Source organism: Aegilops tauschii, chromosome 5, assembly GCF_002575655.3.
Source record: "Aegilops tauschii subsp. strangulata cultivar AL8/78 chromosome 5, Aet v6.0, whole genome shotgun sequence".
Taxonomy (NCBI): Eukaryota; Viridiplantae; Streptophyta; class Magnoliopsida; order Poales; family Poaceae; genus Aegilops; species Aegilops tauschii.
The window spans coordinates 414,052,254-414,071,950 of record NC_053039.3 but is presented as its reverse complement, the minus strand read 5'-3'; the positions used below and the strand labels follow the sequence as shown (position 1 = coordinate 414,071,950).

General features: G+C 44.5%; 3 protein-coding genes across 3 annotated transcripts; 1 reads left to right on the top strand and 2 right to left on the bottom strand.

Moving 5' to 3' along the window:
• Positions 1-210: 210 nt before the first annotated feature.
• Positions 211-1,176, bottom strand: LOC120964862 (protein FAR1-RELATED SEQUENCE 5-like). The gene has a single exon (XM_040389862.2). It carries the CDS (start codon positions 1,174-1,176, stop codon positions 211-213), a length of 966 nt encoding a protein of 321 aa, XP_040245796.2.
• Positions 1,177-6,746: 5,570 nt separating this feature from the next.
• LOC109773601 (protein farnesyltransferase/geranylgeranyltransferase type-1 subunit alpha-like) lies at positions 6,747-8,638 on the bottom strand. The gene is made up of 4 exons (XM_073497975.1): positions 8,391-8,638; positions 8,080-8,200; positions 7,833-7,928; positions 6,747-7,548 (listed from the first exon to the last, which is right to left on the bottom strand). The coding sequence occupies exons 2-4, from the start codon at positions 8,116-8,118 to the stop codon at positions 7,123-7,125; spliced, it is 561 nt and encodes a 186-aa protein (XP_073354076.1). The 5' UTR covers positions 8,119-8,200; positions 8,391-8,638; the 3' UTR covers positions 6,747-7,122.
• Positions 8,639-12,570: 3,932 nt separating this feature from the next.
• Positions 12,571-13,257, top strand: LOC120964861 (uncharacterized). The gene has a single exon (XM_040389861.1). The coding sequence runs from the start codon at positions 12,571-12,573 to the stop codon at positions 13,255-13,257; it is 687 nt and encodes a 228-aa protein (XP_040245795.1).
• The last annotated feature ends 6,440 nt before the right edge of the window (positions 13,258-19,697 follow it).

The following is a 19,697-nucleotide window of genomic DNA, read 5'->3' as shown; positions in this document are numbered from 1 at the left end:
TTTTCTCATCTTATACATCTGATGCAGCTAGGAGTCCTCACTTGTTACTTTATTCCGTTGTAAGAAGTGTAACCATTTTCTCTCATGCTCTTCAATGGAAGATGTATCATATATGAAAGATCGGAATTCCTCCTTTACCGCGTCATCATGCAGATGGCGTACAATGTTCTGCTGAATGTGCCATATACAAAGCGTATGGTTTGAGTCAGGCTACACCACCCTGATTGCTCTCTGCATTGCAAGGTCCCCATCCGTGATCACAGATATAGGATGCTTTTGTCCCATAGCATTAGAAAAGGTCTGTAACATCCAATCGTATGCCTGGCTTGTTTCATGTGAACTGATACCACATGCAAAAAAAACGGTGCTGCGGTGGTGATTCAACCCAACAAACGGCACAAATGGCAAATTGTACTTATTGGTTCTGTATGTGCTATCAAAAACAATAACGTCTCTGAAAGCCTCATAGTCAAGTCGGGATTGACTATCACACCAGAACAGTCCCTTCAGATGGCCAGCTTCATCAACCAAGTACCTGAAGAAAAAATCTGAATCTTGCTCTTGCCTCGCCACCATGTGATTGATCACCGTTTGAGCATCCCCGGAAGAAATTGTTTCCTGCTTGTTAGCATGGCAGAAATTGTAAATGTCCCTCATAATGCATCCAACCTCATCATATCCACCATATTGCATGCACATAATATCCATAATAAGGTGTTTTCTGATCCCAGATTTTGCCATGTCTGCAATGTCCGCTTTCTGCTCATCGCTAATTCTTCTGTGTGAACGCAAAAGACACGACAGATCCCGTGGGGCTAGAGGATGGTTGTGTTCATCGATGAAATCCTTGACAAACCACTGACTTGTTTCCTCCTGTCTTGCAATCACCAATTTAGCTTTACACCCTACACGAGTTATACTTCGTGGCCTCCTCTTTCTATCTTCCATCTTCCTCTTCATGTGCTTCTCTTCACGAACCCCTTCACGACTACACACAAATTTCCTTAAAATTATATGGCAGTTGGATCCATCCCACTCGACATAGCTTCTCCGGACACTAAAACCTTTCTCAAGACCATATTTGTTATAGAATGTATAACCTTCATCCTCACTATTAAACATCTTGTTGGCAATATGATAGTACTCCATCATTGACTCGTGACTTACGTCCGCCATGTCTTCCTACATCACAATTCAGACGAATAAAAATCTGAAAGGACAGACATAAATGCATGCAAAACCCAGTACGAAATCTTGCATGGAATTTTAAACATTGCTCCTTGTACATGTTATGGCAGGCGATCATAAACGTCCATAAACTGGGTCCCCCGTAAACTAGTGAAGTGACCATGGATGATGAAAAATTCTAAATTGAATTGCATGCACTAGGGAAACCTAAATCGATGATGACTAAACAAATCTAAGTAGGAAGTGCAGGCTACGAATCAAAGTAAGTTGAGATTCGGGCGATTCATACCTTAAGATGCAAGTCCGGAAGCGATGGGATCAGCGGGGGGCTTTCTCCTATACCGCCGCCGCCGTCGCCGCCGACACTGCCGCCGTAGATGTCACGCCTTTTATAGTGAAGGGGACCAGGAGGAGGACGAGAACGACGCCGACGACGGTGAATTGGTTCCTCTCGCCGGGCTCGTCGGACAGAAGGAAGAGGACGAGAACGGCGCCGACGACGGTGAATTGGTTCCTCTCGCCGGGCTCGTCGGACAGAAGGAACTGGACGAGAAGGAGGACTTGACCGTGCTACTAGATCTATACGTGGTTCTGGTCATGGACGTGATTGGTTGAAAAAAAGTTTTTAACCCTGGACCATTATGCCCTTCTCTGATTAAACTAATTAAGTTAATTCATTCTTAATCCCCCACCAGATCGGACGGCTAATAAAAATCGGAGGGGTAAGTACTCGAAAGTACTCTCAGTACCGCCCCAATCACCGTAAAGGAGCTCTAATAAAGTACCAAACAAAAAATGACAAAACTACCCACCCAATCAACGGTTGAGATGATTATGTACTACCCGGTCCCTGGAGTAGTATGATGTACCGTAAGAAATCTCAAACTTTTTCATTTTATTAGTACTCCCTCCTATTCATAATAAGTGTCAGCAGGTTTGAATTAAAATTACACTTATTTTGGATTAGAGGGAGTAACAAGTAAATGTTTAGTTTGGTGGAAAGAAACATGCACTGTTGCGGCAGTATCAAAAATGGATTAAAAAAGTACCCAAGACGATATTTCTTCGATGAAAGGAAGTAAAATATATAGTACAATCAAATGGAAAAAATAGCACTATAAATGGTTCAATGAAATTACCGAACCAATAGATGGTAGCGTTGAGCTTGTGTGGTTCAAGACCTTGTCAGGGGAATGATATGTAAAGCCAGCATCTTGATTGGCATGTGAGATCAGCACTTGATTTGAACTTGGCAAATTATTGTCACAACCTATATCTTCTTCCATTACTACTTCTTGAGCCACTAGTTCAGTTTTCACAGGGGATTCATGTTTGTCCCTGCTAAGGGTAAGTTGGGTCCCTCCAGTAACTATCAACTTGTCAGCACAACCTATTTCTTCTTCCATCAAAACTTCTTCCCTCTCTTCATTTTCTACCTGGGCTTTAAATTCTGCCCCTGTAGGAACTGGTGGTAACATGTCACCACAACCTATATTGTCTTCCACAGCCATTTCTTCTACCTCTGCATTTTCTGTTGGAGCTTCAAGTTGAGCCTCTCTAGAAACATCCCCAAGTTGTTGTGAATATATTTTAGTGTACTCTGATGGAGTGGAATTTAGATCCACAAAAAGATTAAGCCCCTTGTCCGTCTGCACGGTTATTTCGAAGGTAGGTGTCACACAATGTCCTTGTATTTCATCATATGTGACAAAAGATTAATTTATATGCAATATTTTCATTAGAATTATCTTCATAGTTGCAACATGATAGTAAGAAAGATACCTCTTGGAACTGTAGTGTGATTTGTTTCCAAGGAAGCCATATCATTTACGTTTGACATTCTGCCGTGAGTGTTAATCCCAACTTTAGGAGAAACCACAGTGTTGTCGGATTTCTTCTGACGAGCAGTCATCGAGGAGGTTTTCTTCCGAATATTGCGAGAAATCCTGCTCCAGACTACCAAACTACAGTCAGAATATGTGATTTGAATATGTTGGAACAATAATGCATCTTGAGTTCATAAGAAATGGCATCACGTACTCATTATTTTGATTCAAAGAAATGGTCAAACATAAAAGGATAAAAAAATCTTGGATCTCGATTATAAAGCCTATAGGAATTCTGCAGTCCAAGTGGGCCTCTTCACAAAACTCTTGCACATAAAAAATGAGATGAAAGTTTTTGTCACATGATGACATCCTTATTATATAAGGTAAAAAACACAAGATATGTAGTTTAACTCGCACAACCACAAATTACTTCTATGTACAGTAAACGGCTTCGAATCGCCTAATAATGCGCACCCCCAGTATATTGTGGGGAACATGCTAACAAATTTCCCACCACACTTAGAGGAATGTAAATAAGAAGCTTGAAACTTGGAACAATATTCACATGTGCATGCCACTCTAGTTTTTGCTAAACTTATTGTGCCCCAAATGGCCAACATATGATTTCAAATATAGGCTTTATTGAAAATGAACTACCTAAAATTAGAATGTGAATGCATCATAATTTTTTCTTACCATTAAGCGGATACTGGTATTTACTTGCATGTGTTTGTATGAAATAATTATCAATAGAGATCATATGGACAATGGCAAAGTATGAAGACACCGAATGTCCACGACATATATGTTGTGTGAAAACGTCTATAAATCTACTGACATGTATTTTGTTTAAGTTTTCACAAAAATTATAAGAATGCAGCAATTTTATCATTTACCATTGGAACTCGAGAAAACAAGAATAACAAATACCATATGGAAATAAAAGGTCAGAATAGAGAACCATCAACTTTAGCCACTACATACACAACCAATCTTTGGACTGCTAAATCTAGGAGCACAACTCCGGAGAAAACAAGATGGCAATGGCAAGACTTAACAAATGGAACTTTCTTGTGATTATCACATCCTTGAGAGTTCACTACCAAATCGAGAACACGCCGCTATAACTTCAACTCTTGCTATGGTTCCTAGCTACTATAGTCAGGATAGATTGTACGAGAGATTCTAAGACCTTTTACATGGGATGTAGGAACTATATATGACTTGTTAGATTGAAGACATGTATGGTTGTGGATCCCCAAATATCTAGAACCTAACATAGTGAGTTGATGGATCCAAGAGTAGAGTTAGATGTTTTTTGACTGGTGGTAGAGGGTTAGATGTGTACTAAGGTGTGGTTGTGGGAAACACTACACATGGTAGTAATGTAATAGTTTTTATTATATTGTTTTATACATACCAATATGAAGGTATTTTCAAAATTATACTAGAATCCATGGACTCACATGCATTTTATTCATTTAACACACTTTAAAAAACCTTAAATATAGTATATGAATATACATAGAATGATAAAGTAATATATATACTACCACATGCTAGTATCTTGGACATGATGGTAACTACCACCCAGTGGTAGTATATGAGACATGAGAGTAACTACCACGGGGAGGGATTGTGCAGGAGATCCCAAGAGATACACATCCCTTGACATTATTTAATAAAAGAACTGACTTATGGCCATGTGAATTATAACTGAAAATAGAATCTCGAGAAATCAAAGGCTTCAAAACCCTACGAAGAAGTAGAATCACACAGCTCCATCTTAATCCAAACTACCCGGCGCTCAATCAAACTGCTATAAGGTAACACAACAATGAAAGATATATAATGTCCTTACACTTCAAAAAGAGTTGTGGTGGGGCTTCAATGATGGTGGTTGGGATGAATTTAAGAGAAGTACAATATATGATGTAGTTCACTAGTCAGGTAAAAACATGTGGAAAGCTTCATAAGACAAACAAGAATGGAAACATTGAATTAACAAAAATAAATCAACCATCCAAAAAGGTACTACAATTTGATCGATATTACTAGTAAAATTAGTATAGATGTTGCAGTGCCAAATCGAGAACGCCCCCATACCTCAAACTCTTGGTATGGCTCCAGCCAACTGTAATTGGGATCGGCCGCGTGGAGAGACGCCAAGTACTGATAGAAGGCAAGGTTGTGGGATGAGCGGGGGTGTTACTGGGATCTCGAGCGCTGGGAGGAGACCGAGCATAGGAGAAGAAATGTCATTGGAGATGGAGAGTTGGTGGAGGATGAGAGGGAAATGACGAAGGAGATGAGGAAAGGGACGGGCTCGGGTAAGTTGGGGCAATTTTTATAGGGGGGGGGGGCGGGGGAACGCGTTTGTTTGTTTCTTTTTACAAAGGGAAAGCACGTTTGTTTGTTGGAAGCACAAGAAAGTCATGTGTTAATTCCCTTCTTCTTTCTGTTTTTCCGTTGCCTTGGTTAGGAATCTTTTATTGGTGCCAGCTTAGAATATAGGATCCAGCTTGCCTGCTCCCTCCCGATGCTCCCAGCCGTGCTCCCACTTCATCGTACGCCTGCTTTTTCCTTTTTCCTTCCTAATCTAATCATCCCCTTGATTTTAACGGGGTGGGCCCGGGCTTTATTTTGTTCCAATCAAATGTAGCTACGTACGCGGGAGCACAGATGGGCGCACGCGTGGGGTGCAGGCAAGTCTCATCCTAGAATATATGCAGAGAGGATTGGTTTAGGGGATCTCATGATATGCACATCCCCTGGTATTAGTTGATTAAGAACACAAAAGTATGTTCACGTGAATCACAATTGGAAATATATTCTCTGATCAAATTTAATGGGAAACCGAAGGCTAAAAAAAGCTACCAGGAGAAACTAAAATCACCTAGCTCCTTAATCCAAACAACACATTTCTCGATGAAAACTGCTACAAGGTCCCACAATAAGGAAAGGTGATGATGAGCTTCACTTCGAGAAGAGCAATGGCACTGTGGCAGCCTCCCATGAGGGTGCAAGAACAGCTTTGGAGAGAACACCATTACAATACTCCCTCTGTTTCTTTTCTTTTTACACCGCTGTCTAAATTTGAACTCTCCAAAGTTGGATCAAATTTATATTAAAAAAATTAACATTTGCAATACAAAATTAATATAATCAAATCCATCATGGAATATATGTTCCTTCCTATATGTTCATATTATATTTATTTGATGTTGTAAATCCTCATATTTTTTTAATTTAAATTTGGCCGAACTTTACGAATTTGACTTTAGAGAAATCTAATATGCATAGTAAAAAGAAAAGGAGGAAGTATATGGTGTAGTTCATGATAAGAGACAGAAAACCTAGTGAGACAAGGAAAAATCCGTCATGAAATTAACAAAAAAAATCCCAAAAAGATGCTATAATCTTGGGAAAATGGAACCCACCACCCAAATAGTTAAAATAAATGTGTCTAAAACATAGGGAAACAAAATATAAACTGATAATAATGCGTGAGTACATGACTGAAAACATGTGCAGAGCATGATTCCGCTGTCCCAAATATAACTCTATTAGTTGTCTTTAAGTCAAACATAAGTTCGGCAAAAAAGAGACAAAACTAATATATATGATTGGGTATTGTGGGTGTTGATGTAAGTTTAAATTAAGACAAAACTAATATATGTGACTCGTATTTTGGAAGGAGGGAATACAGGATGATTTCATCAGCACACATTGGTACAAAAACTAATAATTTGATGATTGTGTACATGCATTAGGTACAGATCACAACAACAGACTCAACTGTAAACAAGGCAAAGTGACAGAAGCAGATTTCAGGATTTTCACACCACCCGTGGCCGTTACTGTAACAATCTTCTCGTTGGAGTTTGATTGGTTATTCTCATTCTGCTAACATGTTAATATCAGGCAGTAACATATTCACACAAGACATTGTTGGGCATGTTGTCATTGATTGATTTTTTCGAGTAAAATCAATACAAATTTTGTTCCGCGCCAAGAAGAAAAGGTTTTTCATACAGTGCGTCAACCCCTTCGATTGAGTTTACATCATGCTGCTAAAACTATCTTCAGCTGAGTTTTTAGATGTCTAAGAAGAAAGAGTGGTCTGGTACCATGACCAGTAGTTTATCCGCAGGGGGTCACATTTCTGCAGGATTGAGCAGACAATTACTGCAATATCAGCATGTCCCGTTTCAGGATCAGAGTTCTCCATTGCTTTGATGGTTCCTTTAAGTTCATCCGAAGGCTGCAAACCCATACGAAGAAGATCAAGCAAGAAGCTCAAAGCAAATACGCATGTCCAATCCTTATTCAGGACCTTGAGGCAAGCATCAGAAATGCGATTATCAGCCACCAGCAAATTGTTATCATCCTTATATAAACCTCTGAGGTATCTCCAGGGGCTTTCATTCTGAGGGTTCACCATAATGGCCTCAACTGTGTAATCTACTTCTGAGTCGCGCATTGCCGCAAGGCCCCCAAGAATTGGTGACCGTGTTACCAGAAGGTATCTCTGTTGCAACAACAACAAAAAACATACTTTAGTGTAATTCTGAATATTTGGCCTTAATTCCTCATCAGTAGAAAAAGGCACTCGCAAGGAAGAAGTTGGTTACCAGGTAAAACCAAAATCAATAAAAAGTTAATAAATCAAGAACAAGAATGGAGATTGCAAGGCTGTTTTGATGAAATTAAGGCACGATGATCCATGAAACTCTACCGATGGTGAAGAATCTGAAGTGAAATGGCATATCATAAACACACAAGAAAGCATCCAAAGAAGGACAAGCAAATGACCTGATTCCAAGCTGAGTTATTGAAGACATCTTCCTCAAGAAGCTGGTTGCAGTACTGCAGTTCACTCTCCCATCCACCCAATGATTGAAGAACCCACTGCAACAATTATAGCAAATCAATTACATTATTATAACCAATATTCTCTTGGTACTACAATTGCTTAGTACAGCAGCCACGCGAGAAGTAACAAGCTTAAAGTATACAAACATCCAACTTGTACTGAACATCAAAAGGAGATAATGCATACCTGCCTATGGGACCAAGCATGGTAGTTTTTAGCATCCATAGCAAGTATCTTCCTTGTGAAGTCATGTTCACTATTTGCAGCATCTGGTCCTATTTTCTCAGCAAGCCATCTCTTGTGATGCCTGAGGGGAAAATATCCCTGGAGGGTTAGTTGGAATTTCACCATAGAGAAAGAAAAGAGTGAGTTTGAATTATGAAAGGATAAAAATATAAGCAAGTGGTAACTCATGCAGAACTCCACAGCCGCCAAATAGGAGATTAGTTTGTTGTCAAACGCTTGATGTAATATTAAGCTTATTGCATGGGACTCACCAGACTTGGTAATTTTTTTGGATTAGATTCAGCAATTTGGTCCACAAAATGCATTTCTAGCAATAAATCAACATCCAGTGCCTCTAGAACAACGCGCCTGAAACGCCATACGTATCAAGCAGAAAAGCACCAACCAAGTTAACAAGAATAGCCACTAAAAGGATGGATGTGGATCCAAAGAAAATGCACCACGCTGGCTACAAAACAACGGCAAACTATACCGACAGAAAATCAAACTCCAGCCACATTGCTCTGTCTTCCTACACTAAACTGGAAACCACAAAAATCGAATGGGCTAAACAGCAAGCCGGAACCCTCTTTCTAGAGTAGAGACTCCACTCTTACCTCTAAACAACGCCGCACGCCGATAGCATAGCTGGATCGCCCTCCACATCACACTTAGCCATCCACCTACCTACTGCCTGTTACACTTCGAAGCCTCGTCTACTAAACGTCACACTCAGCCATCCACCTACCTACTGCCCTGTTACACTAATTTGAAGCCTCGTCTACTAAAAGCAAAGTTTTAAATAGCGCAAGATAGGACGCAATATCGGCGCTGTAGTGGCCAGGAAAGGGGTTGCGCTATGATACGTTGCTCGAGTGCCTTCGCGAGCTAATAGTGTTGCTAAGAGTTATTTAGCGCTAAATTTCTGCATAGAAATAGCATTAGCGTCCCGCTTCGATCCAAAAAATTTAGCCCAAAATTGAAAGAGCCAAGTGGGCTAAAGCCCAAAAGTTGATCGAATCTAACCCTACCTCATCCCCCCCCCCCCCCCCCCCCCCCGCGTTCTCTGAAGCGAATGGCGGCACCACTGGCGATGGGCGATGGCCACCGGCTGAGGACGCCGACGGCGTCCTGAGCAGCTCACGGCTTCCCCTTCGCCCGGCCTCCCTTCCCCAGGTCGTCCGCATCGCCTCCCCTAAGTCACCAGGCTCCTCTTCCTTAGGTCGCCGCCGGACGCGACTCAAGTCACCGCCGTACTCGACTCAGATCGCCGGCTTTGCCCATGGCGCCGCCGGACTCTCCCATGGCCCTGCTGCATCAACTCCACTACTTCATCAATCGTCATCCAGATCCGGCCTCTACTGCCACCATGATCCTGCTGGATTGGATTTATTTACCCAAAACCACCACACTTGAGGCTAGGGTAACAACTTAATACCAGATTTGTGCCAGGGCACAAAAAACAACCAAAACTGTGCCTAATCTGTAAAGCAGAGCACTGATGCTCAGATTTGGTCGAGAAAACAGCGAAACTGACAAGTTAGGCCCACCTGTCGGGCTGATGTGGCGTGCTTGTGTGGACAATATGCTGAGTTGGAGGGGTGTCCCACATGTCAGCCTCATATCGTTTTCCCCTTATTTTCCTCTTCTTCCTCCTCATCTTTATCTCTCTCTCCCCATCCTATCCCATCAGGGTCGCCATCGCCGACGACCCGAGGCCCTCGTGCACCGGCTCGTTGAGGAGCTCCGGCCTGGGCCACCGTAGGCCAAGGCAGGCCGCCGCCCACCTTATCATTCTGAAGCTCTGCAGACGGCGTCGCCCTGAGCTGCTCCGGCTGCCCACAAGCTGCTCGATGTAATGCCCCATAGAAAGGCAGATAGGAAGAAGATGATCATGTAGTCACTGACATGCGGGGTCCGCATATCATTTGCCAACTCAGTTGTTTACTATTTTTTTTGTGCTTGGTCTTTGCCACGTCAGTCTGACCGGTGGGTCCTACCTGTCAGTTTTGCTGTTTTCGCGAGTAAATGAGACAATCAGCGCTCCGCGTTAGTCGTTAGGCGCAAATTTGGTGGTTCTTTATACCCTGCCTCATATGTGGTACCAAGTTGTTACCCTAGCCCCAAGTGTGGTGGTTTTGGGTAAATAACTCTATGGATTGCAAATTTATAGTGCACCACTAGGCGCTGTTACACCGTCTCCTTTCAGTCAGCCTAAGATTTATTGGCATCTAGTAAATCAAGCTTCTTGATGCAGCACATGTCTTAATGCATAGTAGTTACTAGGTCATTGAACATTAGTGCAGCCATGTGTCATTTTTTAGAAGGCAGTGTATCTTAAGCCTAGTTTATCGTTTTGCAAGGCACTACACACACACACACCAGATTGATGTGAGCAAGGGTAGACCATTGTAGCAAGGCTAGTTTATTTGCTCAAAGCTCTCCGTCTTAAATTCTTCACTTCATAATTGTCACGCAGATTGATGAATTGTACTACTGTCATGGAGTGGCCTATTGTAACTTTGTAATTAAACTACAGTCATGGAGTGGTTAAGTGTTGCTTCCGTAACTAATTTTATTTCCTGTCAGTATCTAATTTATTTATTTTTGCGTAGGGGTGGGTGGCTCAAGCGCTGCTTCCGTAACAGCACCTCCACCCGCTCAAGGTGTAGACTCGGATGATCCTGCGTGGGAATAACATATTTGGATAGATATAACATTATATTGGTGTAGTTCACTGTTAACGAGAAAGGGTGCAAGACCTCGGAATTCCATTTCACAGCTCGGGTTGTATGGAGCTCGTTTGTCTTTTTATTTGAAAAGTTTAAAATTCACATTTTGAAGTTCCAATATTTTTTAAAAAAATTCCACATGTATGAAGAGTTTAATGATGATATATGTTAACATGTGAACTACCAAAAACAAATTCATAACTTTGATAACTGAACAATACATGCATTGTTCATTATTAAAGATTCACAAATTTTCCATTTTTGTGTGGCTCAAATTTTAATGTATTTCATTGTGAAACATTAAACACTTGTAGCACAAGTAGAGAAAGGGCTAGCCACAACTTTAATTAGTGGCGCCTCATTTTCAATCCATGCAACCACTATTTTTTTAAATAGTGCTGGCGTTGGTATATTTGGTAAATCACCACTACCCCATTACTGGTGGCGTGTCGTCCAAAATCCACGTCACTGCTATTTGAGATCCAACAGCGTACCCGACAACAAGTTAGTGGTGGCGTGTAAATTTTTGTCACGCCACCAGTATTTACCCTACTGGTGGGGTTAGATTTGTTACGACGCAGCGGTAACTAACTTGGAGATGCATTCATGTCATTTAGATTTAGAGAAGGAAGTGAATAGAAATCTTTGAACCCTTCCATGTTATTTCTCTAAAGTTGCCAGCAAGCATATCTCAGATCAGCATGAACTTGTTGTCCAGTCAAAATTCTGATGTATGCAAACATATAGCTGGCAAATGAACACTGAATTTGAGGCTCTTAAAACAGATTTTCACCATACTATACTATAGGTGATCCACTGTGTTCGTGGATGTTCTGGCAGTAATTTTCTTTAGCTCTCGGTCTATATATAGCTTAGTTTCCTTTCAATCTTTGTTGCAAATTAGAGTAGCAAATAAAATATATGTGAACAACACTTTTTCCAAAGATCATTCGCACATTGCATGTGAGCAGATCGATGTTGTTGCGCTTCAAGAGACGATCAAAGCTGATTTCACCTTTAGGGATCATGCGGCCTTCGACCCCCTTCAGCGCTTCTCGTGGGGTTGGGTCCCCTCTTGTGGACACTCGGGCGGGCTTCTTCTGGGATGTAATCGTGATGTATGTGATGTTGTAACTTGGGAATCGGGCTCCTTTATTTCGGCTACGATCAAACATCGAGTGTCCTTAGCTGTCTAGGCAATCGTGTGCATTTATGGCCCTGCGGACCACTCGCGTGTGGCGGATTTTCTGGGAGAAATCCAAGCTCTGGTTGGGACCAAGCAAGCAGCAGACATCCCTATCGTTCTTGGGGTGATTTCAACCTTATCCGCTCGGGGGCTGATAAGAATACCCGCAATATATTGACTGGCCAAGGGTGGCGCTGTTCAATAATGCAATTGCTGCTTCCGCCTTGCGGGAAATTGCTAGGACTGGTACTAGATACACTTGGACTACAAATAGTTAGCCCCAGTTCGTAGTGTCCTCGATCCCGTTTTCGTCTCGACAGATTGGGAAATCCTCTTCCCCTGTCTACGCTTGTAGCGGAAACTCGTATCGGTTCGGACCATGTCCTGCTTATCTTAGCCTTAGGGGAGGATAGGATCAAACGCAACCCGCACTTCTATTTTGAAACGGGCTGGTTTGAGGTCAATGGGTTCGTTCCTCTGATCATCGCTCGCTGGGAGCAAGCGATTGCCTCGTCTGGTCGCCTCAGGGGGCCAATGGACCTATGGATCTCCGCGGCCGGGGCTTTACGCGGCTTGCTTCGTGGTTGGGGGGCAAACCACGGTAGTGAGGCGAAGCGAGCAAGGGAAGCTCTTATCGACGAAATCAAATCCCTCGATGCTCAAGCAGCCTGCAGACCCTTTTTGGAGGCTGAGTGGGCTAATCGCTACGCTCTAGAAAACCAGGTGCTCTCCATCCTTAGGGAAGAGGAGGAGTACTGGTGCTGCGGTAGGGGCGGCGTCAAGTTGGTTACCAAGGGAGACGCTAACACCGGATATTTTCACGCTTACGCCAACAGGCGTAAACGAAAATGCACGATCCTAAGGCTTCAAGCCGATCAAGGGGTGCTAGTTAGCCAAGCGGATATCTCGGCCCACATTTACGAGTTTTTCCACAATCTGTTGGGAACAGCTGAGGAGAAACACCTGCGCCTCCGAGCCGATTTTTGGGGGGATGAAGCTCGCGTTTCTCAGGCCGAAAACGACCTTCTGGACCTGTCCTTTTCCACGGAGGAAATTGATATGGTTGCCGGCTCGATGAAGATCGATACTACCCCCGGCCCTGTTGGCTGGCCGGTGGCTTTCTTTCGTTGTTTCTTCCCTGCATTAAAAGCTCTATTTCACGATATTATCAACGGCTTTGCGTTAGGAACTGTAGACATCTCTAATGACCCACAAGTATAGGGGATCTATCGTAGTCCTTTCGATAAGTAAGAGTGTCGAACCCAATGAGGAGCAGAAGGAAATGACAAGTGGTTTTCAGCAAGGTATTCTCTGCAAGCACTGAAATTATCGATAACAGATAGTTTTGTGATAAGATAAATCCTAACGGGTAACAAGTAAATAATGTAACTAAGGTGCAGCAAGGTGGCCCAATCCTTTTTATAGCAAAGGAAAAGCATGGACAAACTCTTCTATAAACCAAAGCGCTCCCGAGGACACATGGGAATTGTTGTCAAATTAGTTTTCATCATGCTCATATGATTCGTGTTCGTTACTTTGATAATTTGATATGTGGGTGGACCGGTGCTTGGGTGCTGCCCTTCCTTGGACAAGCCTCCCACTTATGATTAACCCCTCTCGCAAACATCCGCAACTACGAAAGAAGAATTAAGGTAAACATAACCATAGCATGAAACATATGGATCCAAATCAGCCCCTTACGAAGCAACACATAAACTAGGGTTTAAGCTTCTGTCACTCTAGCAACCCATCATCTACTTATTACTTCCCAATGCCTTCCCCTAGGCCCAAAGAATGGTGAAGTGTCATGTAGTCGACGTTCACATAACACCACTAGAGGAAAGACAACATACATCTCATCAAAATATCGAACGAATACCGAATTCACATGATTACTTATAAAAGACTTCTCCCATGTCCTCGGGAACAAATGTAACTACTCACAAAGCATATTCATAGTCATAATCAGAGGAGTATTAATTATCATTAAGGATCTGAACATATGATCTTCCACCGGATAAACCAACTAGTATCAACTACAAGGAGTAATCAACACTACTAGCAACCCACAGGTACCAATCTGAGGTTTTGGGACCAAGATCGAATACAAGAGATGAACTAGGGTTTGAGAGGAGATGGTGCTGGTGAAGATGTTGATGGAGATTGACCCCCTCTCAATGGGAGGATCGTTGGTGATGACTATGGCTTCCATTTCCCCCTCCCGCAGGGATGTTTCCCCAGCAGAACAGCTTCGCCAGAGCCCTAGATTGGTTCTGCCCAGGTTTCCCTCGAGACGGCGGCGCTTCATCCCGAAAGCTTCTCTCTGATTTTTTTCCCAGGTCAAAACACACCATATAGCCAAAGATGGGCACCGGAGACCTACCAGGGGCCCACAAGGTCGGGAGGCGCGCCCTCCACCCTTGTGGCTGGCTGGTGGACCCCTCTGATATTTTCTTCGCCCAATATTTTTTATATATTCCAAAAACATGCTTCGTCAAGTTTCAGGACTTTTGGAGTTGTGCAGAATAGGTCTCTAATATTTTATCCTTTTCCAGTCTAGAATTCCAGCTGCCGGTATTCTCCCTATTCATGTAAATAAGAGAGAAGAGTCATAAGTATTGTGATATAATGTGTAATAATAGCCCATAATGCAATAAATATCAATATAAAAGCATGATGCAAAATGGACGTATCAATCTCGCGTCTCAGTTACGGTGTTATTAGCTTGATCCCAAAGGTCAAAGGGGCTGACACGATTAAGCAATATCGCCCTATTACTCTCATTAATGTTCCTTTCAAAATCTGTGCGAAGGCCTATACAATGAGACTCGCCCCTGATGTCTACTATGCAACTTTATTCTTGTAGACTCGTGTTGGGCCACCAAGCGCAGAGTTTTTTAGGACAGTAGCAATTTTCCCTCAAGTGGATGACCTAAGGTTTATCAATCCGTGGGAGGTGTAGGATGAAGATGGTCTCTCTCAATCAACCCTGCCACTACTAGAAAAAAGGTTGTTAGTGGCGCACCAGTTTTTGCTATTAATGGCGCACTATAGGTGCGCCACTATTAACACGCCACTAGTAACAAATAGTAATGGTGCACCTCTGGTGCGCCATTAGTATCCCAGATAATAGTGGCGCACCACATAGTGCGCCATTACTATGTCCAACAGTGCGCCATTACTATGCCTCCTAGGGGGCCATATTTACCTTCACGTATGCCCCCAAGTGTGCCATTACTATGCCCCAAAAATGTGCCACTGGTATTTAGCCCTCGTGCGCCACTAATGCTCAATATGGTGCGCCACTACTATGAATATTAGGAATTATTATTATTTTTCTTTTCTGGTATTTGCACAGGTTACAAGATATCTGGTGTTTGCACAGGTTACAAAATACGTTACACAACACAGAATATAAACATCACACAATAGAATTCATCATATTAGTCTCCAAATTCAAAATAGCGAACAAAGTTCAAACATTAGCCAAGTTTAGGTCTTGAGACATTAGCAAAGTTCATCATATTAGCCCAGTTTGTCGTCACACTACAAAGTCGATATCGATCATCTAAACTACCATCACGTAGAAGAGAGCTGCGGTCACGATGAGCATCATCGCGATGAAACTGGTCTTCATCCGGTTCCTCCTCCGCTCCCTCCTCTCTCCCGCTAGATAGCGCGTGTATCTAGCTTCCGCCTCCACCCTAGTGGTGTACCCTTTGTAACTGTTAACGCTGAAATGGTGAACCTGTCTCCGACACTCCTCCCAGTCGTCGTAGACTCCGGGAACCTTACCCTTGTACACGACATACGACGGCATCTCTATGCACTAGACAAACAAAACGTTAGTAGCAATTCATAGACAATATATAAGCAATATATAAGTATGCAACAAAAGGATCGGAAGAGAAAAGCAACACATTAATAGCATGATTCATGGTCCTACTAATAAATAGCATAGATTACATATAAGTTGAATGACTGTCCAAACTAAAGAGACATACAAGTTCATTAAAGTTTAATTGCAACATGAGCTAATCGATATTTCAGAACTACATAGCATCATTACTTTCGACTCGACTCAGGGACCGGAGCGTGGATGAAGCCGCCGTCTTTCGTGATGGTCATGAATGTGCGGTCATTGTCAGCCTGCATTTGTAGCGTTGTTTCTATTTCACTGTTGGACGGTTGATATTTCAAGTAGAACTGCCCCGAGGTACGAAGGACATCTTGATAGATGATTTCCGCAAACTCCGACTGGATGCGAAAGAATTCTTGTCTGATGTCCGCGTCCTGGATTGCCGACAAGCGTGCGGCCCAATCTTTGAGATTAGTTGGTAGCATAAGGTGATTATGGTCCCGTACGATCGCCCGCATGTGATGGAGGGCGTAGTAGGAATCCTTCTGACTGCCAGGCGGCTGCTTGACGCAGGGGAACGTCGTTACGTGGGTGAACACGTGCTTGCCGTACCTACAAATTGGCCTCCTGAAGGTGCCTCCAGATTTGGCGTAGCCGGGGAGAGCATCATCAAGAACTTTCTTTCTTCGACTGACGGTCCGAGTCGAAATACATGGCCATGGAATATTTCGGGCTTAAGAGGATGAGTGTGCAATGTGTGTCACTGCACAAAACACGGAATGTTAGAAAAAAAGAATGATCGAAATCTAAGAAATCATATGCTACGGGGCGGTGAGGGGATGACTTACTCGGGAAAGTAAGGCACGAGGAAGTTATCCTTATCTGGGTTAGCCAGAATGACGCCTTCGAGGTATGAACTCGTGACTTGCCGGTCCCAGCGCTGCCCAAAATCTTGGCATGCATGTAGAAGGGGTCGACTATCACGATATCCGGGGTCTTGTCTCTAATGATCGGCATCTCCATACTGAGCGAAAATAGCCGAATGAAGGTGTAGTGCAGCGGATGAAGGTTAAACATAGCGAAGATGTCATCAAACCACAGGACGATCATACCCCTGATGGTGCTATCGACAAAGCCCTTGCCCTCTGGCACCTTGGCCACGAAAACCAGGTATGCCACATCATTCTCGGAGAGACGCCGCTTCTCCATAGAAAGAACACTGTCATGCAGACTCCGCATAGCACCGGTTGCAGCATTGAGCAGATTAGTCGGTAGCATCGGCCTACACGCCACATGCACCCTCCTCGAGATATCCTTAGGTGAAGGTGGCCCATCCTGGGCACGGATCGTACTCAGTGCCGGCTGGCTTGCACCCTTGTTACTTTTTCTGTTCCGTCCCTTCTGCTTCTTCTGCTGTAATGGGATCGAGTTCTGCTCAGAGACCACCTTCTTGAGTGTGTTGGGGCTGATAATATTTCGCACCTCAGAGCCTGGAGGCGTCTCCTGAGAACTGAACGCCAGACGACGCCTGTTGCAATTGGGTTTCTCCGCGGTACCAGCTAGATTGCGATTGTCTTTTGCAGGGTTGGGTTCTTGAGAAGGAGGCCCCAAGAATTCGTCACTGTACCCATGTTCGTTGAAGTACTTATCGACGTTGGAAAATGTATCGTCGTCGTCGTCCGGATCCTGTGCCATATCCATGTCCGGATCAGCTGACGGCGGTAGCATTGCGGCGGTCTTGCCATGGCTTGGCGCCGGCACGACTGGCGGTGTTGTCTGTGGGGGGGTGTCCCCCGCCCCCAAACGAATCTGGATCTTCGGCCAAAGCATGGACCAGCTTATGCAGGCGCTGAGGGTCATCACCTCATCTTCGTCGGCCCCAAGGGGTCGATACGGAGGTAACAAGTCGTCGCAGCCCCGCAGCACCCAGACCAGTTGAACCCTATACACGGTGGGTGGCATCGGATTATCGTGGAACACGTGGTTACCCGGTTGAACGATTCTGGCCTTGGCGACATCGATCAACTTGCCGTCCACGAAGTGCAGGAGAGTGCATGGAACGTCGGCGACGCCCTGCGAAAACATGTAGGGCATCAGGGATGCCCAGTCAAAGGCAAGGAGATGAATTCATCGGCCGAGGCTTAGTTACCGTGATGGCGTCGAGCTCGGGTAATGTCGAGGCACCGCCAATGGCGGGCGTGCAAGTGACGGAGGGGCCGCTTGCTGCCGAGGTGCCGGCCAGCGTATTCTTCCCACACCCGGGTGCATTAAGCTCCAATGCCGGCGCCGACACCGGAGACACCAATGCCACCTCCGCCGGAGACACCAATGGCGCCGGCGCGTTGTGCGAGTTGCTGCCCGTGAAGCTGGGAATCTGGGGCGGCCCCTATTGGCCGCCCGCAATCCACGCCTGTAGCCCCTCAAGCAAGGTAGGCATAATGGCAGTGATCGTCGCTCCCAGTTGGTCTCGCACTTGCTCTTCGACTATCTCCGGAATCCGCGCCACTTGTGCCTTGAGTTCTCTAACCTCACGCTCCTGGCTTTCCAAGCTGGTCTTTCTCTCCTTTCGCCCAGCCTTATAGTATTCTGACCATTTCGTGGACAAGCCTTTGCCGGCCACATGACCAGCTGACGACGGCTTACTGAACTTATCCTTGTGTTTCATTACGTTCAACGCCCTATTTAAAGTGGTGTCCCAAGGGGAGCTCTGAGACCCCGCGCTACTGCTTTCAGTTTCCTGCGGAAGGAACATGAACCATTTAGAAATTTAGCTTCATTAATTAGAATGCAACCATATGGAGCTAATTACGCGGGGGTGTATTCCTTACCAGAATTAGCTCAAGCGCCTTGGTCTTCGGATCCGTGGTAAGCTTCTTTGTTACCGGGTCCACCTTGTACCGGGCCCTGACATAGTTCCTGGTCTACTTGTCACGGTATTTATCAAAGAGGAGCGGTAGGCCTTGCTCGACACGCTCCACATCCTCCTTGTCCCATATAGGTTCTGCCACTCTGTAACCGCCGGGGCCGAGTGTGTGGTGTCCTAAGTTCAAGTCCCGCATATCTTTCCCCCACTGACTTGATTCCGCAGATGCGTTGCTCTCGCAGTTGATCTTGGACTCCAGGTAGTCAGCTTCACTGATCGAAGGATTTGTCTCCTTGATCTTATCATAACTATCACCACTTAGAATCCTTCTCTTCACCGCGGCTCTCCAAGTAGCCAGGGTCATGCTCATCTTCGTGAGGGCGGCACTGTTCACTTTATTCCCTGAGAGGCGTGTGTTTGCGAAGTCACCGGGGAAGTTGTATCGTTCGTGCAGCTTCGTGAAGAGGAGGTTGCGCAAATTCCCTCGGTCACAATGCCTTAGGTTCTCAGTGTTGATCAAGACGGTGCTCCGGACAATGCACCCGAGTTGTCCCGCGTACCCACTGACTAATTCTTTGGGCGCCGTTGGATGCCCACTGGAGGACACTTCAGTAAATTCCTCCTTGATGGTGTCGAGCACGTTCGGGCGCCGGTCCTTCTGTTGCCTCTTCGTTTGGCTGCCATCTGTGCGTGCGCTGCCATCATCAGTGGTGGCATCCCCGGCGGCACCATCAGTGGTGTCATCCCCGACGCCACTAGGGGTTGCGTAGTCGGGATCGGTGTCTTCCGCGGCGTCCTCATAGCGGTGAGGTTCTTCCTCCATCTCCTGGGACAGCTCCCAGAATGCCTTGCCCAAACCGCCGGCCTCATCGTTGTTGGCCATGTTCGCTCTAAATAGGAAAAAAGGCTATTAGAGTTATTTCTTAAATGCAGTCTAGT

What these genes read in the sequence shown, in the direction of transcription:
- LOC120964862 (XM_040389862.2), bottom strand. Translation starts at nt 1,176, where the DNA reads ATGGCGGACGTAAGTCACGAGTCAATGATGGAGTACTATCATATTGCC.
- LOC109773601 (XM_073497975.1), bottom strand. Translation starts at nt 8,118, where the DNA reads ATGGATGCTAAAAACTACCATGCTTGGTCCCATAGGCAG. An exon ending in ATGCTTGGTCCCATAGGCAG is followed by an intron (nt 7,929 to 8,079) that starts GTATGCATTATC and finishes TAATTGTTGCAG; the next exon opens with TGGGTTCTTCAATCATTGGG. An exon ending in ATAACTCAGCTTGGAATCAG is followed by an intron (nt 7,549 to 7,832) that starts GTCATTTGCTTG and finishes TTGTTGCAACAG; the next exon opens with AGATACCTTCTGGTAACACG.
- LOC120964861 (XM_040389861.1), top strand. Translation starts at nt 12,571, where the DNA reads ATGGACCTATGGATCTCCGCGGCCGGGGCTTTACGCGGCTTGCTTCGT.